This window comes from Oenanthe melanoleuca, chromosome 4 (assembly GCF_029582105.1).
Source record: "Oenanthe melanoleuca isolate GR-GAL-2019-014 chromosome 4, OMel1.0, whole genome shotgun sequence".
NCBI lineage: Eukaryota > Metazoa > Chordata > Aves > Passeriformes > Muscicapidae > Oenanthe > Oenanthe melanoleuca.
The window spans coordinates 43,016,662-43,037,551 of NC_079337.1; the positions used below are offsets into that span (position 1 = coordinate 43,016,662).

The following is a 20,890-nucleotide window of genomic DNA, read 5'->3' on the forward strand; positions in this document are numbered from 1 at the left end:
ACTCAGAACCTACCCAAGAGGCTCACCAGCAATATTTTGCTGGTGGAACATACACAACTCTTCACTCAGCATTTTGAACTGTGCTCATAAGTTACCTGTATAAAAATAAGTACCAGAAAAGTCTGCTAGAATGTTCTTAGCTTTCATTTCTCAACTGTGCTTTTAAAATTCCTACACGATGAGCTTGGAAGAAAGTAAATTAGCCACTGTTAGTACCACAAAAATGACACATTAATTCTAATAGAAACATTTATCAACTGTATTAGTCCTGCAAAAAAAAAGTCTGTTCAATGTATTGTTTATTGCAGTTGTGGTGCCAAGCAATAGGACAAGAGGCAATGGGCAGAATATGATACACAGAAGTTCCACCTGAATTAATTTTGTAAGAAACCAGGGCATCTTACTCATGTCATCAAAACTTCTCCATGTGCCACTTAGTGCTACATAAGCACCTCAGGAGCAATCCAAGCCCACTAAAGCTAGGAGCAAGTTTTGTAACAGCAGAATTGAGATGAGATTATTGCCAAATTGTCAGACAAGCAATATAAAAACACATTTGCCTTTTTGCCTTGTAACAGTCAGACCTTTCAGTCTTGACATAGCCAAAAGTTTAAGCATTGAAGGACAGCTGGGTTTTATTTACTCATTCATTCATTTTTAGTGGTATGTCCACTTCTCTAAGCACATAAATTTTTGTCTGGGATCACATGGATTCTGATGGAAATTACCTTTAGCTTAAGGTGGGCCTCCTCAAAAGAAAAACCACTCAAGAGAGACCTTCACCATGCTCTGAGTGAGGTAATCTGAATTATGAGATGATAAAGCTATTACAGATCCAGGCAGCCTCCATTACTAGATGGGAGACTGCCTACAAGAACAAAGGTTTGCTGTGAAGACTCCACAGTCACAACCTCAGCTGACTGACCCCATTCCATAAAAATTATATTACATGGTGATGATACATCATCAGAGGGCAACTGAATATTTGGGGAAGAAAAAAAAAAGCTGCTTACCAAACCTTCCCTCTCCTTCTCTCCTTCTCCCAGGAATTTATAAAAATACAATCCAAACTCAGCATCAACTGAAAACATGAGAAAATTCATTACAGAAAGAAGTATTTGTAAAAAGCATCCCCAGGCAAGAACCTCAAACCAAATAAAGCACGGAAAGTCTACAAACACAAAAGTGGTTCAAAGCAGTTCAGCAGCTTTGAGGGGACAGCTGTTATTCAAACAGAGAAAGAAGTTTTAACTGGAGCCTGGCACAGACTCAGTCTCTTGCAGGGATAAGAAGCCTATATTCTAAAAAGAATAGACACATTTCCTTTCTCAGTTTACCCCAAATTTCATCAGTCCATTTATCTACACACCGAGCATGCCACAGCCAGACTGTAGAAGTTCCTATAACAAAATTGTGATGTTCTTTCTCCCAAATAATTAAATCCAGCTGTCAGTTAAGATTAATAAAACTTAATAAAATTTTTTATATGTGTGAAATAAAATTTCTGCATGCTGGCATTTAGGGGTGAAGTTTTGTTATTGGATATAGGATGATAATAATCTACCTTTTTCTTGAATGCAGCCCAAATTCCAGGATTGCTGAATATCCACTGGCATACTTTATCTGAAAAGAATTGACTTCTCTTCTGAAATTCTCAAGCTCATCCAGAAATTCCCAATTAAGAGGCAGGCCTCCCCTGTCTGACACAACCACATGGCAAAGAGATGGGGAGCTCAGCAATATCCTTGCTGGCTCTGCCATATGGGTACTTTGGCACTAATTGTCTAAATTTGGAGCCTCAGGATGCAGCAGGTGCAGCCCCCTCAGCCAGGAGCAGCTGGACCCAGTGAGGCAGGGAATATTGCCCATTTTCTGAAGTATGGCTCAGACACAGCAACTGAAAGGCACAGCCCCAGGCTGTATTAAAAGTAACATTCAGATAAAAGTGGGATGCTATTTCAGAAGTCTCAAATGCATGGCTCTTTGGCCACACTTTTATTTTCAAAGGCCTGTGGGGAGAGCCAGTGGTACAGACCCAGGAAGGATAAAGTATAGGGATCCCAAGCTATGAGGAAAACAAAAATGATTGCTTGAGGACATTGCTCCAGTAAATAAATCTATAATACATTACCATGTGGCAATTAACAGCTGGGAAGCTACATCAAAAATACTCTGCACCACAAGGCTTTCTACTGAACAATCCCAAATTCACCAACTCATGCAGCATAAACTGGGAAAGCTTGGCATTTCACTCCTATTGCCTGGTATTCAAAGCTACTCACTCAACAATAGGGCAGACATCCTAATTATACAGCTCTTTAAAACTGCTCTAACAAAAGGAAACCCCTTTTGTTCTTTTTTTCTTGGAGGGGGGGAAATCTGTGCAGCTCCATTAAAGGTCACAAAATCACACCAGCTGAAGATGTGCCCTGCACTGCAACCACTGACTATGAATTAAGCCCAGGAATGGAGTAACTCTGTGCTAATGAGGCAATTAGCCTCTCCTAGCCCTGCTTCTGTTGGCAGTTCCACTACTGATCTTCTGAAGCAGGTGCTTTTTATCCTGCTACAACCTACGACAGATGGATAGTGATGGTATGCCTTGGAGGGAAAAGGAAAGTTGTGTAAACAAGCTATTATCACTTAGGTCTCAAAATATTCATTCAAACTTCACAAGACAAGAATTTGTATTTTATGTGCAAACTGGGCTTATCCTCTTCCTGTCTATCCATTAATATATATTCTCATGTCTGTGAACAAGAAAAGTAAATATGGCAGCTGACCACATATGCACTGGATTTTTATTAATTTAATCTTAGCTTCCCAGGCTTGTCCAAAAGATATATGTATTTCAAGGATTTGATATTTTTGAACTTTAAATAATACTCACACTCTCACAAATCCCTCTGATTTTTATATACACATAACCAATGAAAAACTACAGCAAAGGAAATTAAGATAAAGTATTTGTGAGAGCTAACACATAAAACTTCATCTGCACCTGAGAAACAAATTAAATTATTTTTAAAACAAAAATAAAAAACACTGTCCAAAATTTGTGCTGTCATTTGCTCCCAAATACAAACATCAAATGACAGTATATGCAGAGCTTATTTAGTAGACAGTTTTTTGCCCATTAATAAATCTACTCCCAGCTAAGGAGCACTGGGACCATGCTTGCCCCCAGATCTGCAGCATGCACTCTACCAGTGTACAGTCAAGTACAATTTTAGACATAGTGTTTATGTGTCATTTCTAGGACTTCAAGAATAGGGAGCAATATGACAAACTTCTGGCATCTAAAGAACAAAACTAGACTTTTTACTGATAGGATATTTCTCATAAAAGATGCCCTGATCCTTGTTTTATAAAAAGGTTTATTTCTCAATAGAAAAGTACATTTTAAAACACATTTATTTGCTAACAGCAATATAAAACTCTACAGTTTTAACTTCATAAAAGTTTAACAAAACATAAATATTGTCTACCACTTACATTCCTATATACAGACCTTGCATTAGCTAGTTAAATAGTTGAGAGATAATAACTCAAAAATGAATGACAGACAACTACAAGATTCAAATTCCATGTCACACTGCACAATCACAGCAATGCAAGGAAGAGCTTAAAATCCTCAGTCACTGGATTCTGCTTTGTTCTCTTTATAGCTATGTTCCTCTTCTCTCTGCAATAATGCACCAGTTCCCATGGTCATAGCAGGAAGAAATTATCTGAAGCTCAGGCACATTCTCTTCTACCAGAGAACACAGCTCCCCTTCCCGAAAAACGTGGTAATAACGCATGAAGGCCTTTGGGTCCAACATGGCATCAGTCTGGTCCCCAACAGACACTGCTGAATCCAAAGCTGAGTCCGTGGAGTCAGTTGTTGAAGTTCTTTTGAAAAACTTGCTGGCATCAGACTTACCAGCACCATCTTTACTACAGCCACAGATGCAGTCCCTGTCTCCCACTGGGCCATTCACGAACGCAGCTTTGTCCCCCTTGCTCTGAACTGCACTTTGGTGTCCCCCATTCACACTCAAATCCTTCAGTGCACCTGTGCCTGGGGACCACTGTGGGTTTTTGAGAGACAGGCTTTCCACAAACACATCATCATAGTCATCTAAACTTTGTTCATTTAGCAGTGCCCCGTGGTGCCCTAAATCCAAACTGCAGTGTCGAGAGTGCTGGATGGGCACAGCAGTGTTTGCCCACACTCCTTCATGTTTCAGCTGCTTCATTTTGTCACTTGGCTTTCTCAGAGCTGATTCATCCAGGGATCTGGAGGAAAACCATGAGCGGAAAGATCTTCCTAGAGCACTGTAAAATCTGTTCTCTTCCTCAGAAATCTTCATGCAGCAGGCCCTGGGTAAGCAATGGTCCATAGTACGGGAATGTTTTGAATCAGTTTCTGGCTGCAGATTGTTTTGGTAGCTGCACTCAGAGATGACAAGCTGTGCAGGGTGTATGTCTTGGCCTTTTGCAGTAGGGATAAACTCACCCTTATCTCCAGATTGATTTGATTCTGAAAAATGGCGTGAGCACAAGGCCTTGTTCCACGGAACAAACACATCTTGTTTCTCAAAGCGACGGTTCTTTTGTTCCATAGCCCAAACATAAATCATTATTTGGCCTCCAGGTGTCAATATCCTTGCCATTTCCTTTATTGCTTTGATTCTTCTTTGTTTAGTTGAGAAATGATGTATCACTGTGAAAAAAGAAAGGTATTATGCATTGAATATTAGTAAGGACAAAGCATTTCCATCTTCAACCTATTCCACGTGTTCAATCATTTCAGTTGCCTCATTCCAAATTATCACTTGCTGCAAGTCAGCAACAGTGCTGAATTTATGGTACCACAATGGAAGTTCACCTCAGAATGCACTCTTTTATGATTATGTTCAATGGATAAAAATAGGAAAATCTGGAAGAAGGAAATTAATCTCATCCCAAAACAAGATTTGAGAATAGTCAGGCATATAGGCTGGAGATTTCTGTTTCTCTGCACAACCCACAACACATTATAACACGTGGCAAGGTTTCACTTAAATGCCTGGCTTTTAGGTGAGTTAGGGAGTATCAAGTTGACTTTAGTTTTTGGCACAAATTTCAGACTTATCTTAGTGAAAACAGAAAATCTTTTCAACATGTAACAAATACAGCAAAATGTAATATCAGTAAAAAGATACTTTGAACTTTTACATCAGCACACTTGCAAAAGATCTAGTGGGAAAATTTAGACAAATATTCACCACTGCTTTAATTTTGTCAAATTAAATTTAATTTTTGTAAAAAAGAATGTCTATATTGCATGTCTCGACTTTTTTTTTTATTATTTTTTTACATTACATTATGCTAGCAAAAAATAATGTCAAATTTAAAATAAAACTCGATCACTATATTTGGGTTTTCTTTCCAGGACAACGTCTACATTTTCAAATGTCACTCCAATATGAAAGGACACTACATTTCAAGATTTCTATACTGTTTCTACCTTTCTAGTCACCTGGAGTATGAATGAGCCAATATTAACAGTCAGAGAATAGCTAAGAGAACTGTTTTCTCTCTAAACTCTCGAGGTATTAACTTGTACTGAGCTTGGACACATTGGTCATGTTGTACTATATGTCATTAGTACTAGATTTGATTCAGTGATGAAGAGAGGACTGATTCCATAACTTGTTTCAAGTGGACTTGGAGCCAGTCATTTCTACATGAAAAACATTCAGTCTACCTATGGAACAGCAGATAATAGAGTATGTTCTTAGCTGAAGATATTTCTGTACAAGTTCAGAAAAATTTGATTATATGTGCTGCTTGACAGTAGCCTATTCCAGCTGTAGAAACAGTGTTAATTCAACACTGCAGTTATGAAAAGTGCATCCAACTAGCCCTGTCTTTATTCAAAACAATGATTAAATTACCAAGGGGGAAAAAATGTAGCTTTATTATCACAACCCCACAACCCAAGAAAAACATTCTTGGCAGTTAATGAGGCTCTCACAAGCTGCTGAGAATACAGGATAGACAACTCTGAGAAGAGTTTCCCATCTAGTCAGTGTTTGTTTCCAGGTTCTCCTGACCCAAAGAATCTTTTCTCAAGATTTGGAAAAAAAATAATAATTTGAAAAATCTTTTCTTTTTTTTTTTTTTTTTCTTTTTTTCTTTTTTTTTTTTTTTTCCACAGGATAGGGAGAAGGGAACTGATATTTTCTTACATTGGCATTAGGCCATGTATCACCACACAACATACTGTAAAATTTTATCAAAACTGACAGAGACAGAATACATGTACAACCTTAGTTTATCAGAAAGAAATATCAATCAACCAACAGAATCTGTGCATACTCTTCAATGGGTTAAGAATTCCTTCTGGTTAGAATCACTCCGGTGGTTCTGCAGAAAAATCAATCCTATAAACATGATTATACCAGCAAATCCAAGAAGAGTACTTGACTAAGTACATAAATACTTGTTTTTCTCTGTAATAGGATGAAAACCACTTTATTTAGAATTAGATGGACACAAGCATACCACAGCTCTATTCAAGAGGAATTAAAATCCATTATTGTTAAATGTACTGAAATAGCATGTGAACTTTTAAACTTGCCAGGCTTATAATTGATATAAACAGTAGATAGGTATGCTATCCTTCAGAGTCAGCTGATCTGATAAGCACTGAAATTATGCTACAAGACCTAAAATGTGGGTAGGGCTCACTGGTTAACTAGTCAACATGAAAGAAAGTAATATATTACCGCTTGTGTATTAGTCACCATTTCCTTCCACCTGTTTATGTGAAAGATACATTTTAAAATTAATTTCTATCACATTTCAAGTAGTTTGTTGATTGCTATCAATAATATCATGCTTTGTACTTTTGTACTTTTGCTGATGCAATTAAAAGCCCTGAAAGAAGATCAATCAAGACTAGACCTAAAAATGTGGACTGTAAATGGGTACTCTTTTTTTTCTACACTTCACAAATTATACTTCTCAAATTACTATTAGTTTTTTTCAAAAAGAGAGGTCAGAAGAGTTAAGGTGCTAAGACGCTCTGGTCATTTTAGACCAGTGCTTGTATTGACTCTGAGTTCTTATGACTAAGAGAACTCTGAATTCATAACACATAATAGTTAATGTGAGCTCCAAGTTATGCTATAAAGTTTTCATTTCAATGCATTTGCTGATCAAAACAGATCCTATAAGAAATCAGGAGTTTGTCTTGAGCATCTCATCTGTTTAAGCTTAGAGCAGCCATGTTTAGGTCAGTTTTCGCTTGTTTAAAATGCATGCTGGAAGGAAATCTTTTCTCTACCACATATAAACAAACAAGTGATATGCATATTTCCTTGGTCAACAGTGCCTCTTGAGTAATGGGAGTTTTGTTTTCTCATGTTGACTACATTCATTTCAGTTATATCTCCAGTGATTCTAAGGAACTGTTTCAAAACAACTGAAATTAAGCCAGATGGAAAGAAAAGAACACTCAGAAATTCTCATTTGTTAGGGCCAGGATGCAGGTATGTTGTCTTACCTCCAATTGAAATGACTGCATTGAAGCACTGATCCCTAAAGGGAAGGTTAAGGTTGTCACACACCAGAACTTCATCACCTTTCTTCCTTGCAATTTCTACCAGTCCTTCACAGTAGTCACAGCCCAGATTATACACCTGACTGTTGACACTGAGGTACTTGCCAGTTCCACAACCTAAAGAAAAGGATACTAGGTCAGAAGCCATTTATTCCAAACATTTGCTCTCCCTCCCAAAGCAGTGAAAATAACATGAGGGCTTTCCTAATCCTAAATCTTCCTGGAAAACAAAAGGAGGGTTTGTGCTGACTACACTAACTGCTGCAGGGTTTGTTCAGACTGTTGAAATTGTATGTTCACACTATTAGGATTGTAACAGGGCTGCAATACAGGATGTGACCAGAAATGTGTATTCTATCACCATCTGTTGAAGCTGGGTGGGGCAGTGACCCTTATCTCCATGGCACACACCATCTGCTAATGGGCCATCTTTAAAACCAGGTAGGGCAACAATCATCTTTATCTTTTCCACAACCCATCCTCCCTCCAGGAAGATATCATCTGCTGCTGGCCCATTCAGTCCCACTGTGTGACTGATAAAATTACATCATCCCCTTGGGAGATGCTCCAGCCAGGGGGAGGAGCCAGACATTTGCTACCTAGATAAAAACTGATATTTTGGACAGCAAGATGCCTTCTTTCCACTGGATTCCTGACGAAAAGCCAGACCTTTCCACATCATCTCTGGACCTTCAGAGGAAAACTGCACCTTCTACAGGAGCACAGCTTCAGCTGAACCACATCTGCCACTGCAGGAGGATGCAGCCACCATTTAATGGGACTGCTACCAACACCCTGATTGACAGGGTGTCAGGTTGTATTCTGACTCTGTCAGGGTTGGGATTGTTCTTTGTAATACTGCATTTCTATTTTAATTTTCCTAGTAAAGAACTGTTATTCCTAATTTCCATATCTTTGCCTGAGAGCCCCTTAATTTCAAAATTATAATAATTTGGAGGGAGGGGGTTTACGTTCTCCATTTAAAAGAGAAGCTTCTGCTTTTATTGGCAGATACCTGTCCTTCAAACTAGGACAAACTACCAACATCACCAACAAAAATATTCATTACACAGCCCTGTGTAATAGCAGGTTATGTGTATTTCTGTGAGGAACAAGGATAAGAGCAGGTGGGAAGAGGAAGGAATGGCCCTCTGTAGCCACTAGAGTACATCTTTGAGAATAAAAACCCAACCATGCTGCTTCATACTAAGCCTTTATATAGCCTGGTAACCCATGACAAACAATGAGCATAAATGGGTGCCCAGGAGAGGGTAAGAAAAGGATTAGTATTAAGGCCCCTTTCCCCAGTACTGGTCCAGCTTCCAACTGCTTTCTGTTCAGGGCATTTCCTGAAGCCAGTGTGTTATGTCTTTTCAGTGATCTGCAACAGATCTCTTTCTTTTCCTTAACCCCATGCAGTACTTCTCCAGTGCATCCCATTTCTCTCCAAGAAGCCCTAAACCATAAATGTCACTAACACAAGTCAGAGTGGAAAATTTTTACTTTAGATACAGATGCAAAGATAACCATAAATCATAAAAGTACTTTCCATATTGATGGCACGTCCTCTTTTTGTCTTTGTGCCAATGCATTATAACCTATGTAAATGTAATGAACTGTTCCAGAATGTCTTCCACCTAAAAGTCTGTCTTCTCAAGGACTGTGCTGTACTAAACTGAAATCTTTCAGAGGCTCCCTCAATGCCTTATGCATAACAAGCACTTATCAAAATTATACTGGGAGCTGCTCACTACAGCTCTGGGTCACTAGTGAGGAATAATTTCTGAAAGTTGACAGCCAAGCAACGGGGTAGCAGCTTGGCAAAGAGAATCATCTCAGTACTGGTAATTCAATTTAAAGGCCTGGAGTTATCTTTAGAAACATCACTGCTTCTTGCAGCACTGCTGCTCTCAGTGATGTTAATGTGCACCATTATCTAGAGAGACAGCACAGGAACTATTGCAGAACAGAACAACACTTCAGTGCTGAAAAAGAGTGTATTTCTCAGCTAAAAGCAAGCCCTATTCTTTGAAGTAACACTTGAGAGAAATGGAAAATACCAACACTGCTAATGCAGTTCAAGGAATATATGCAATAGTGCATGAAGCTCTGAATGTTAGAAAACCACAAATTTTAAAAATTTGCATAAATTATTATTTATTATTGTATTTGCAGAGGAACACATTTATTCAACCATCATTAATTTGCAAGATTCAGTTGCTTAATAGGTGGCTTTGGTGAAGTGCTTTTTAATTACTGTAAGTCTCTGGTAGTATAGGGTCCTCTCTGGAATGAAGCTGAATAGTGTCAATAATCCCAGCATTATAAAAATCGACATTTGTCAGAGATTCCCTTTTAAATGAGTCATCAGGAAGGTGAATTCCTTCATGAACCTAACAATGGCCAAGCTATTTTCATGTGTTTTGATCAATGAAAAATACACAAAATGATATTTTAATAAAGAGTATTATTAAACTGAAAATTAACAATTAAAGATCTCATTTTGAAAATTTTAGTGCCACTAGGCACTAGTGCCACTTTAGCGTGACTCCTCCTTAAATGTATGCCAAAAGTAAACACTATAGTCAGATTCCTTTAGATCTTATTAAATCTCATAAAAGAAGATACCTTGTGTGGCTTAATGGGAGTATTCTTATTGGCAACTGTAAGGATTGATCTTCTCTCCAGATGAGACTGCAACAGGGTGAGCTTAAGCTTTCAGCAACCACTGCTGATAAAGCCTCAAAGAACTTCAGCTAAGATTCAAATGACTTCTATTGAGGTGGCAACAATTTTGGCTGAGAAATAGCAATCTAACCCTCAGGAGAGTGAGTGTATGCCATAGGTATTTCCTGAGATTATTAGTGACAGTGGTGCATATACATAAAAATAGTTACATGGTCAAAATAACATCATGTATTTTTGGTGTAGTGCTCAACAGCAGCAGGAACTACAAATAATCTTCTGATTACGGCCTACAGCATATTCAAATAATGTTTTTCTCTTATAGGATAAAGCAGATACATAATTTAAGGTGCATATTTGTTAAAACATGCTGTGTAAAAATATTTTATTAGTTGAAACAGTACAGAAAACACAATGGTGTGAACGAGCATTTGTTTTGCAATGATGTGCTGCACAGGACTGAAGTCATCATGCAAGCAAAGGAAACGTGTCAGCACCTGGAAACCCCCAGAAAGTCTGCAGGAGCAACAGAAAATCCAGGTATAAATACTACCTGTAGGGAAGAAAATGCCACAGCAGGAAAACGAGGTTCTGGTGTCCATATTTAGGATCACAGGGAGATTCTCAGATTTATTTTTTAAAATATTTTTAATGGCAATCACATCAGAAGATTTCTCCTAATAAAAAGCCTTGCTAGGAGGAGCTTTATAACAAATGAAAACCAATAAATTGCAGATTGATATTACATCAAGCAAGTGATCTAAAGAAACTGAAATATTAAATAATTGGGCTATTAAGAGAATTTTTTCAGAAGGACTCCAGGGGAATGACAGACCAGCCAGTGGGGAGATGGATAGATTAAGACTTAGCTCAACAAAAATAAGGGAAAAAATTTATTTACTGTCTATGTGATACACTGCCAAAGAATTAAAGAAGTGGTATATGGCATCTAGCACTGGGGCTTAAAAGCAATTTAAAAACAGATTTAAACAAGTTAAAAAAACAGTTGCTCTGAAGGGTAAATATGATTAACAGGTAAACTAACAAAGCTTATAAATAATCTTGCACCTCAAAGAATGGCTTACCTATATCAACAACGAGACTGCCAGGCTTTTGTTCCAGCAGAAAGTTCCGAACACGAGGCCATGCTTTGGTCTGCAGATCACTGAAGTAGGCAGCTGTGTTTTCATACACACTGTGCACATGCTGCTTTTCTAGCTGGGTAGCCTCATGTTCCATCCTGAAAATATAATGAAGATTATGTATAACAGAATACAAACTGTTGCAGCATACACTTTACATTTTATAGGCATGCATAATTCAGGACCTTGTACATTTATATTTATAAAATTATTACATCCATCTAACAGCCATATTTATAATATAGTCTTTACTCAAAGGATCTGCTTTTATTTCATGAAAGTCAAGAAAAAATGTGAATGCATCACCTGCCCTGTGAAGCATTATGCAACTGTACATGCCTATGCAATAATAGGCACATTCCCAAGTTCACTGATATAGTAAAAGCTTATCTGGTGCAAAAGAGAGCTCATACTCAGTGAAAATGCAGAATGTTTATAGAAACATAGAATAATTTAACTTGGCAAGACCTTTATGGTCATCAGTCCAACCAGCTGTGAATAAGAACCAACCACTTTAAGAACCAACTTTCCTGTTTTTGTTAATGTGAATAGGCAAACTACTAATAGGTTAATTGAAATATAGCCTGGTCCCTGAAACCTAAGCCCCTAAATCATGCATAAGTGATTTGTGGTTCATCAGCCCTCTAGAAGTGATTAGTTTGCTACAATTTTCAGCAACAAAACCTCAATTTCTCTACTTCACTATCTTCATGTCTTAGCACAGTATTTAAGTTTAGTGATTTGGGAAGCTGTATATTCTTTAAGTATTACCCTAAGATCATGTAGAACACCAAGTGGATGCAGACACTGAATCCCTTCACAGAATCTTACATCTTCCTTCATTTATCCTCTCATCCAAGGACCAACCAGGCCAGGTTTGAATAGCTGATGAAGGCTGATGAGATTACATTTCAGTGTTAAGGCACTCCTCAAACTAATTTAAACTGCCTGTTTATTTGGGAAATATTTCTTCCCATTATTAAAACAAAACTTATTCAACTGTCCAAGAGCTCAACACAGATTAAAGCCTGTTTCCTAACATCCAAAAGACTAAGCAATGTATTATCAAGATAAAATTATAAAAGTGACTCCTTTGACTGCATTTGAAAAGGTCAGAAGCAAAGACTTTAATTTACTTTCCTTGATTTTCAAGTAATATATATTTAGGAACCATAATAAAAATTTCTTCTTCCTGTCACTTTTAGTATTGAAATACATTAGTATGAGAAAAAATTATGAGAATATGAGAAATTATGATATCTATGAGAAAAAACATTTTAATTATTTTTTTATTGTATGTGTAATAAATAATGTGAGCTGTCACTGCAGCTGTTCAACAGACACAATCTGTCCTACACCTGTCCTACAAATACAATCTTTTTAATTTAAAAAATGGGAGTTAATCCCAGTGACTGAAAAAAAAAACGTACTTCTGAAAAAAACAATTATGTATGTTTACAGAATAGTATGTAAGGCTTGATCCATTTCACTGGTACTGTATAAGAGGTAGGGACAAATTGTTAACAATCTTCACAGTCTATTCTGACTGTAGTATCTATGAATATCTCTCTTCTAAACATTTATGTTCAGTATTTTCACAATATTTACTTTATCTTTTATCTATAATCCACAATTTTCTTTTATCCTGCATTAGCTCACCTTTTACAAAGTGAATATACACATATATATAAAAATTAAATTCAGAAACAGTGTGGCACATTGATAATAGGCACATTTTCAGTTTCACTGAAGAGTGAAAAGCTGTAACATTGAACAAGAGAAGAAACAAAGACTTGAAATTATATTACATGTACCAGAAGTTACTCAGTCAGAACTTTTCTCAGAATCCATTTCAAGTTATGTTGTCACACAGAATGGGTTAGTTGCAGTAATTTCAAATAAGTATTCCTTAGAGTCAAAAGACCAACCCTTTGTTTTTATTTGACCCTTAGATAAAATAAATTACAAGTTTCATGTCTCCAGTCTTTTTTCTTTGCCTCAAAACATACTCTGTTTGGTTGTTCAACTGCCTAGGAGTTCTATATTTATAAGTAGTAATTCCAAAGACTAACAACCATTTCTTTTATTTTGTTGCCTGATAACCTTCTTGCTGTAATTTATATTTCATGTTTAGTTACTATGTGGTTCAATGTATCCAAGTGCTTTCTTTTATCTTTCCACTTGAACCTCTTAGGCAGAATGTTTTCAACCATTCATACTGAATTCCAAATGCTGTCTTTTTTCCTCTGTTTGCCTAAAATGTCTACATTGAACTCCAATGCAGACTGAGATCTGGCTTAGTTTCCTGTCGAATCCAGGACCATCCTTTAACTTTCTCATTCACTGGAACTGGTACTGAGTCTTCAGCTACATGGGACATGCTGGAGACTTCCAGGTATTACAACACAGCATTACAGGTGATTATTTTTAGATATTCTTAATAAGTATAGTCAAGAAAATAATTTCATTATCATAGAATAACAGTAGTATACTAAAAGAAAAATTATTTCATGCACCATTTTTAATAATTTCCATTCCTGTTGATTGCTTATATTTTGCAAATAATTAACACACCTGATGAAATCAAACTTGCCAATTTGACTTTCCAGTCAAGATCCATGATAGTATCAGGTTTTACTTTGCAGCACGGCAGGAAATGTCCCAGCAATTAACCTCTCCATTGCAATATTTACAAAACACAAGGAACCTGTGGAGTCTGCCCAGACCTGCAGCCCTACCACCTTCACAAAAGTATACTGCCACCAAAAAAACACAGAAACTCAGACCTATGTAACTTTACAAGCCAAACTCAATGTCCCTATTTCTCTTTCTAAACAAAAATAACCATTATAACAACTTTGCTTTGAAAGCAACAGTCAGTGCCTCTGTTGGACGTGAATTGTAGAAAAGGTTCATGTCATCCAACTTCTGGATTTAACTTCCTGGATAATTGGAAAGTTTGTTTTGCAAAGCAGGTAATGAAAATCTGCCCAGAAATCCCACTGCTTCAGCATCTGCTCCAGCTCTCATTTATGCTACCCAGAAGCTGTCTGGTAAGACCAGCAAAGAGAAGAGAAGCAGGAGGTGATAATTATGGATATTTTTCCCAGGCTCAATTCTTCTCTTGTGCTGATGCTCCTGTTAAAGGGCTCATGCAGAGGCTTGGAGCAGAGAGGGAGTGTGCAGTAAATTGGCTCTGAGCTGTCCAGTCACTCTGCAGCAAGTGCTGCCAAGTCCCCAGAATGTGAATGCAGCTCAACAAACATCCACCTCCTGCAAACAAGCAGCTTGGACAAAAACTGAAGAGCAGGAGTGGGCAGGAATGTCTTCTTCCCTTTCAGTGCTTCCTGAGCATCCTCCTGGTGATTTGTCCATGACACTACAACATGCCCTTGTTGCAGCTGATCTATTAAGTGAGGAAACTGGATGAAAATTGTATTTTCACTTCTGCTGAATTTGTAGGGAAATGGATCACCAGTCCATCACATATTATTGTGGTACATGAACAAACTGTTTGAAAGTAAGTAAGTTTTAGTCCATTGACTTTTTCCTACACTGCTCTTTTCCCTCTTTGTTAAAAAAAAAACAAACAAAATCTAAAATATTACACCTTCCAAAAAGGTAAAAGGAATTGTACAAACACAGTATATATTTTCACAGCTATATATCTCACTAAGAGTTCTCTGACTCTAAGGTAATCTAATTTCTTCCCTTCCATTAATATTCTGCAACCTTTTAGATAATTAACTTTTCAAGGATACTGCTTTAATAAAATCCATATTGCTTGGATATTTTTTTATCGCTGCTGAAGTAAGAAAAACATTTCAGAGAGTGACCTTCAAATGAAAACAAACAAAATGAACAACCCCTATTTCCAACATTTTAAAAAAATCATGTTTGAGTTTTTTGGGGGTCTTTGGGAGGGGAGCATGCTTCAGTTTTTGTTGCTGGTTTTGAAAGCATTTAATTTATAATGTTGACTAATGGTATTAAATACCTCATCCTCAAGTGGACAAAGTACTTGCTGGCTCCCAGATGCCTGGGATTTCCTGAAAGTGAAGTACAGGAGGCAGTGTTCAGTCCAAAAACACTAATTCTACACAGTCTACCAAAAGCTTTTCACACTTACCTGCAGTCCTGAATCCCTTGCAGGCTTCCTCACCTACCTCAAGTTATCTCCTCCCAGTCACCTGAGATTCTTCTTTTCATTTCTTACACCTTCCTCAATGTTCTTTAGCATGTGCTTTGTCAGCACAACTATTTAACTTGATATAATACTGTATAATACTGTGAAGTCTTGACCTGGCTCATGTCCAGCTCCTCCTTGCCTTTATATCCAGGCCAAACACAATACCTGATATAAGTCACAAAGCTTTTGTCAATGGCCTCTTGGAACCACCCTGTAATTTTCCTGCATTGCTCCTATTTGAGTTGAAATCAATTGCTCTTGATTAATTTGAGCCACAGGCCTTCCTTGTCTCCTCTCTTGCAACTGCCTATTTTCTCTAACCATTTGATGAGCAGCATGAATTCACTCAATTCAGTGCAAGATTTCAGCCTATTAATGAGGGCCCCTCTTAGATGCACTCTTTTTCACATGCTGATGGGAACTCTCAGTATCATTTTGGTTAAGAAGGAAAGCTTCAAAGACCTAGGAAATTCAGCACAGTTGTGTCTCTCTTTGTTGCCACAGCAACATAAATCTTGATTACACATGCAACTCCAGCTATGGATGCAATAACCCAATTAATTGTTTAAATGGAACAGGATAAACCACAAGGGCTAGGTCTACATCCTCAATACCCTGCTCTCCAGCAATAATACATGCACTTGTAGCTGTTACTAACACCTAAGTAAAAGGTGGGGCAGTCCAATCTGTATTTCTTTCTCCCTTCACCTCTAGAATAGGGGAAATCACCTATTCAGGGAGAAATGTTTCCAGTTTACTTCCAAAACTTACCAGTCTTTTCATTCAAATTCAGGTAGCCATGGAAAACGAAGTGTACAGCCCTAGTGGATTATAAACCACAATATTTTTTCCCATGCAAAGACAAAAATCCAACCCATCTCCAACAGCAAAATGTCACTGCAGCCCTTCCCAAAAGCAAACCTAAGATTTCTTTATCAGAACTTTGCTCACCCTTGGATTGAATTTATAAATCATGGCAGTGAGTTCCATTCTGATTGACAGTGATTTCTCATTTCAATAATGCAGACAACAAACTGGTCTATGCTGACATACCAAAAGGCTTCCAGATATGAGTCATTAAGCAAAGCAGCTGTATTAGCAAACAAATGATAATGAAACAAAATAATAGGAATGCTGTCATGAACACTTGAACTAGCTGCAATGAAAGTTCAGCAAGAGGATACAATAGGAGATGATTTGCTTACATAAGGCTAACAGCTCCAGTAATTAATTTCAACCACGCATAAACCATTATAATCCCACAAAAATGCACAGCCTGAAATCAGAGCAAGGGGAGCTCCATGCAGCATTACTAAAACCTTTCTGAGCTGAAATCCTGATTCAAAACCCTTCCTCCAGTGAAATCTGGGAAATTCTGAAACGAGAAATAAAGAGCTGGGACACATTTGACAGGAACCACAGTTACCTGAAACACTAACAACTTGATTGAAATGAAGTCACTATCGTTGTATTTTTTCTTACTAAAATACATAGAACTTTGTCCCAGCAAAACATTAAAAGGACTGAGACTGCTCTTACAAGACCTTGGAAAAAATAAGCTTATAGTTCAAGCTGTAGTAACTCAAAATGACAGCCATTCACTGGCACATTAATTTTGTTAGATTTATTTTCGAGTTCAGTCAAAACCTACTACTATTCACTGCACATTCTTGGATCAGTTAATCATTTAATATTCCCCTTGCTGTTTCACATTTAGGGTCATAGTCTATGTACCTGAAACGTTGCACTGTAAACAGATTTATTTTCACTAAGTACATAAACTCTATTCTGTAGATAGGTAACATTCTGCTAAATGAAAATGCACAAACATGGACCCTTGGCCATTAAAAACCCTTGAGAGGAGGAACATACTCATGCAGAAGCTTCACAGTCCCTTTAAGTGTCTGTTCACCTTACTATCACATCAAAACTCATAAATCACCTCCCAGCAGAGAGTTCCTTCCTACTGAAGTCTGATACAGTCAAAAACCCATGATAATGGGCATTGATGTGGGTCTTCAGATCCTGCACAGAAACACTCTGTACAGACACCAGAGGAAAAATCTGGCCTACTAAGCAGGAAGGAAAGTCTAATAATAAGTAGTGCTGAGAAGGGCAAAGTATTTAGGTTTTTCTTCTCCACTGTTCATAATAATTGCTACCAGATGTTGATACATCAGTGACAAAGGGCTAAGAAAATAGGGAGAGAATAGGCTGAGGCTTTTAATTTCAGTGTTTTCTAAACAACTAGCCTAATAAGCCATGCATAGGAAAGTGATTGCACTGGTCTCGGATTAGACAGTCTCAGAGCCACAGGAAATTAGTTTTGAGAAACTGTGGGCAACATGATCCCTGGCCTCCTTGTAGTCTAGTAAAAAAAATTAGGGACAGTTGTGTTAGATTTTAGAAGTTACAGTAGAATGGTACAGTTGGTACCATTTTGAAGAGGATATTTAGAGTGTAGTTATCAAAAATCACTATCACATGGAAAGCATAGCCTGAGCAAACCTGTCCAGAAATATGCTTTGGACACTCAATAATTTCTTTGTATGATACCAGTAGACAGACCCAATCATCATCGTTCAAATGAACTGGATAATGGCATCAGAATTCAAATGTTTAAACAGATCTAAAAAGACAAAAGCAAAGCATTACTTTTTGATAAGAATAACCAACTGCACAAAGAAAGACTGAAGGAGGCAGGATGGGATGACTGGCAGCAGCTCTCCAGGAGTGGATCTGGGCTGTATAACATTTCACAGATTTAACACCATACATGCTGTGTTGTTATGGTGGTTTTAGCAATATACTGTTGCCAAAAAAATAAGAAAAGAAAAAATAAATCAGGATCAGCACACAGAAACAGGGCAGATACCTCTGAGTTACATAAAATTTTCCTTCTACATTCAGCACTGCTGGATCAGGTTGAGCATTATGTTCAACTTCAAGCAAGAATAACAAATGATACAACAATTATGAAATATTGTATATATCTAAGAGATTAGAAATCACGTAAATCCTGAGGAAAGAAATTACTGTGGACTGGGTAGGACATGGAACCTTCACCAATGGGGACTTAAAAATCTAAGTCAGTTAAGCACCTCACAGGAAATACTCTGTGCCCTATATTAGTATCTCAAAGCCCCTGGCCATGCCAATCTACCCACAATCTTTAAATGCAGCAATTTTTTCTCCTTGGTCACTGCACGTCTCAAACATTTATATACAATTATCATATCTCCTCATTTTCCAGCAGTTAAGCAAGCATTAAATATTCAGTACTTTTCATCTTCCCTGATGAATCAGTCAAGGTGGTCTTTTCAACAAGTATTGTTGTCATGCTAAGTATCCTCTCCACATGTCTGGATTCCTTAGGCCAAGGGATATTTACAGAAATATTTGATTCCCAAATGTAATTCTACAGTTCTGGAACTAAGTTGTTTTTTTTTAATTTCTTTTGTTTCCTCACACTCTGGGTTTGCATTTAGAGTATTATTTTCAGTTGGATTAGTTTTAATTTATGTAGTGTAATTCTTCCTTTTTTCAGCCATCACTGTTGGTGCTTACATGGTACTTAGTGTAATACACAAAATCTCCCCATTTAAACTGATTTACAAACTGACTTAAGACATTCAATTGCTTGAAAACATATCTTCTGATGAAATCTCAGAGACAGAAAGATAAGTACCACATTATGAAGTAGGATCTCAAATGGAGGCTGCCAGTGGTTACCTTTGATCTCGAGATATAAAATGTTGTAAAATCAATTACAGTAATTACAGAACTACTAAGTGGTTTCTGTTGATACATTTTATAAACTACTCTTGATTATCGTGTTTATTACAACTAAACATATAATTTCCTATCTTAAAATATTAATATAGAAATGTATTCAGTGTTCAGCATACTCACCAAATACAGTTTTAAAAGATCAGATCTTGTGGTAGACAGTACTAGGTACTAAGTTACCTCAGTAGATGACCACTTGAATGAAATTAAAGCCAGTGTGACTTTTTTTTTTATTAATCCTATAAAACTAAAAATCTCATACTTTTTTTTTTTTTTTTTTTGATAAGTTTTAGTTATAGGAAGTAATGTACTTATATCTACTTTCTCAAAAAACAAAAGGTAGCTCATATGTCTTTGAGGCTAGTGCTCCAAAGTGTCTTAAGTACTCTCTGATAGTAATTGGGTGCTTATGCAGCTGACAAAGACTCTTGGAGATACACCAGTAATCCTATCAGAGTTCAGACTTAGACCTAGACACAGAAAAAATGCATGATGTTGTTACTAAAAGGTTGAGGCATAACCCTCTGTGAAGTCACTGACAGCTTCTTCCAGCTGTAATAGATGGAGCAGTGTGAAGGCCCAGTGGCACTGTAGTCAAAATCCCTAGAAAAGATCCTTCATTTCCATAAATCACCAGACCCTCACTCAAAGATTATTTCATTTTAAATGCATTATAGTTTGAGCCATACCTTTTTATGTAACTTGTTATTTCTAAGCCCTTTATTTTAAAGACAAGAAAGGTCTAATCAGCGTGGAAAGGAAAGGGTCCCTGGGAGAGCTGAAATTTCATATAAACACTACTAAAATTCTCTATTTAGAAAATATTTTAATCCCATGGCCTTTTTAGGCATTTTTTTTTTTCTTAAAAATCAAGAAATTATTGTATGACAGGGAAAAAAGTTGATACCTACAAACATCAATATCTGGAGCATCAAAAGAATTATTAGTTTAGAAGATATCTGGTTTATAAGTAATTATCTTCTCTAAAATTATTACATGTTGATATGAATGTAAAGTTTTCTTCAAAATGGAATATTATTCAACAGCAAAACCAAGTTATTCTGTGCCTTTTCCACAACTGTGTTCCACTTAAACTTTTCTGAGGAAAAAAAATCAGCCAAGATTCTGTGTCACATGAGTGTAATTCAGTTATATAAAGCCTGGCTATGACACAAGTATTTATCTTATTTTTCAACAGCTAGACTCTTTTTCTCCCAGTCAGTCATTGATATTTCTATGTCCATTTATGAGGACACATACCTAAAAGTACATACACATACATAAAGTACCAGTGTCTTTACTCTTCTTTTTTTATTTAAAAATTATTTCATAAGCATATAGAAGTCTGAAATAGTTTTTCAATCTCTTTAATCTTTAATCATCATAAATTTAGGAGACATGTGGCCCCCAAGCCATGGTTTTTTGTCACACAGGAGTATTCTGTCACTATTACCACCTATAAACTTGCCCATGTATTGCAAAGACATGGAC

At 37.0% G+C, this 20,890-nt stretch overlaps 1 protein-coding gene across 12 annotated transcripts in view; it reads right to left on the minus strand.

Moving 5' to 3' along the window:
- Positions 1-3,357: 3,357 nt before the first annotated feature.
- TRMT9B (tRNA methyltransferase 9B (putative)) overlaps positions 3,358-20,890 on the minus strand; it is a 107,504-nt gene continuing 89,971 nt past the window's right edge. For all 12 annotated transcript variants that reach the window (XM_056490171.1, XM_056490170.1, XM_056490175.1 and 9 more), the window contains 3 exons: positions 11,365-11,519; positions 7,538-7,711; positions 3,358-4,708 (listed from right to left, as the gene is read on the minus strand). In XM_056490171.1, the coding sequence (XP_056346146.1) occupies positions 3,669-4,708; positions 7,538-7,711; positions 11,365-11,519 (1,369 nt within the window). In that variant the 3' untranslated portion in view covers positions 3,358-3,668. The remainder of the gene's footprint in view (positions 4,709-7,537; positions 7,712-11,364; positions 11,520-20,890) is intronic.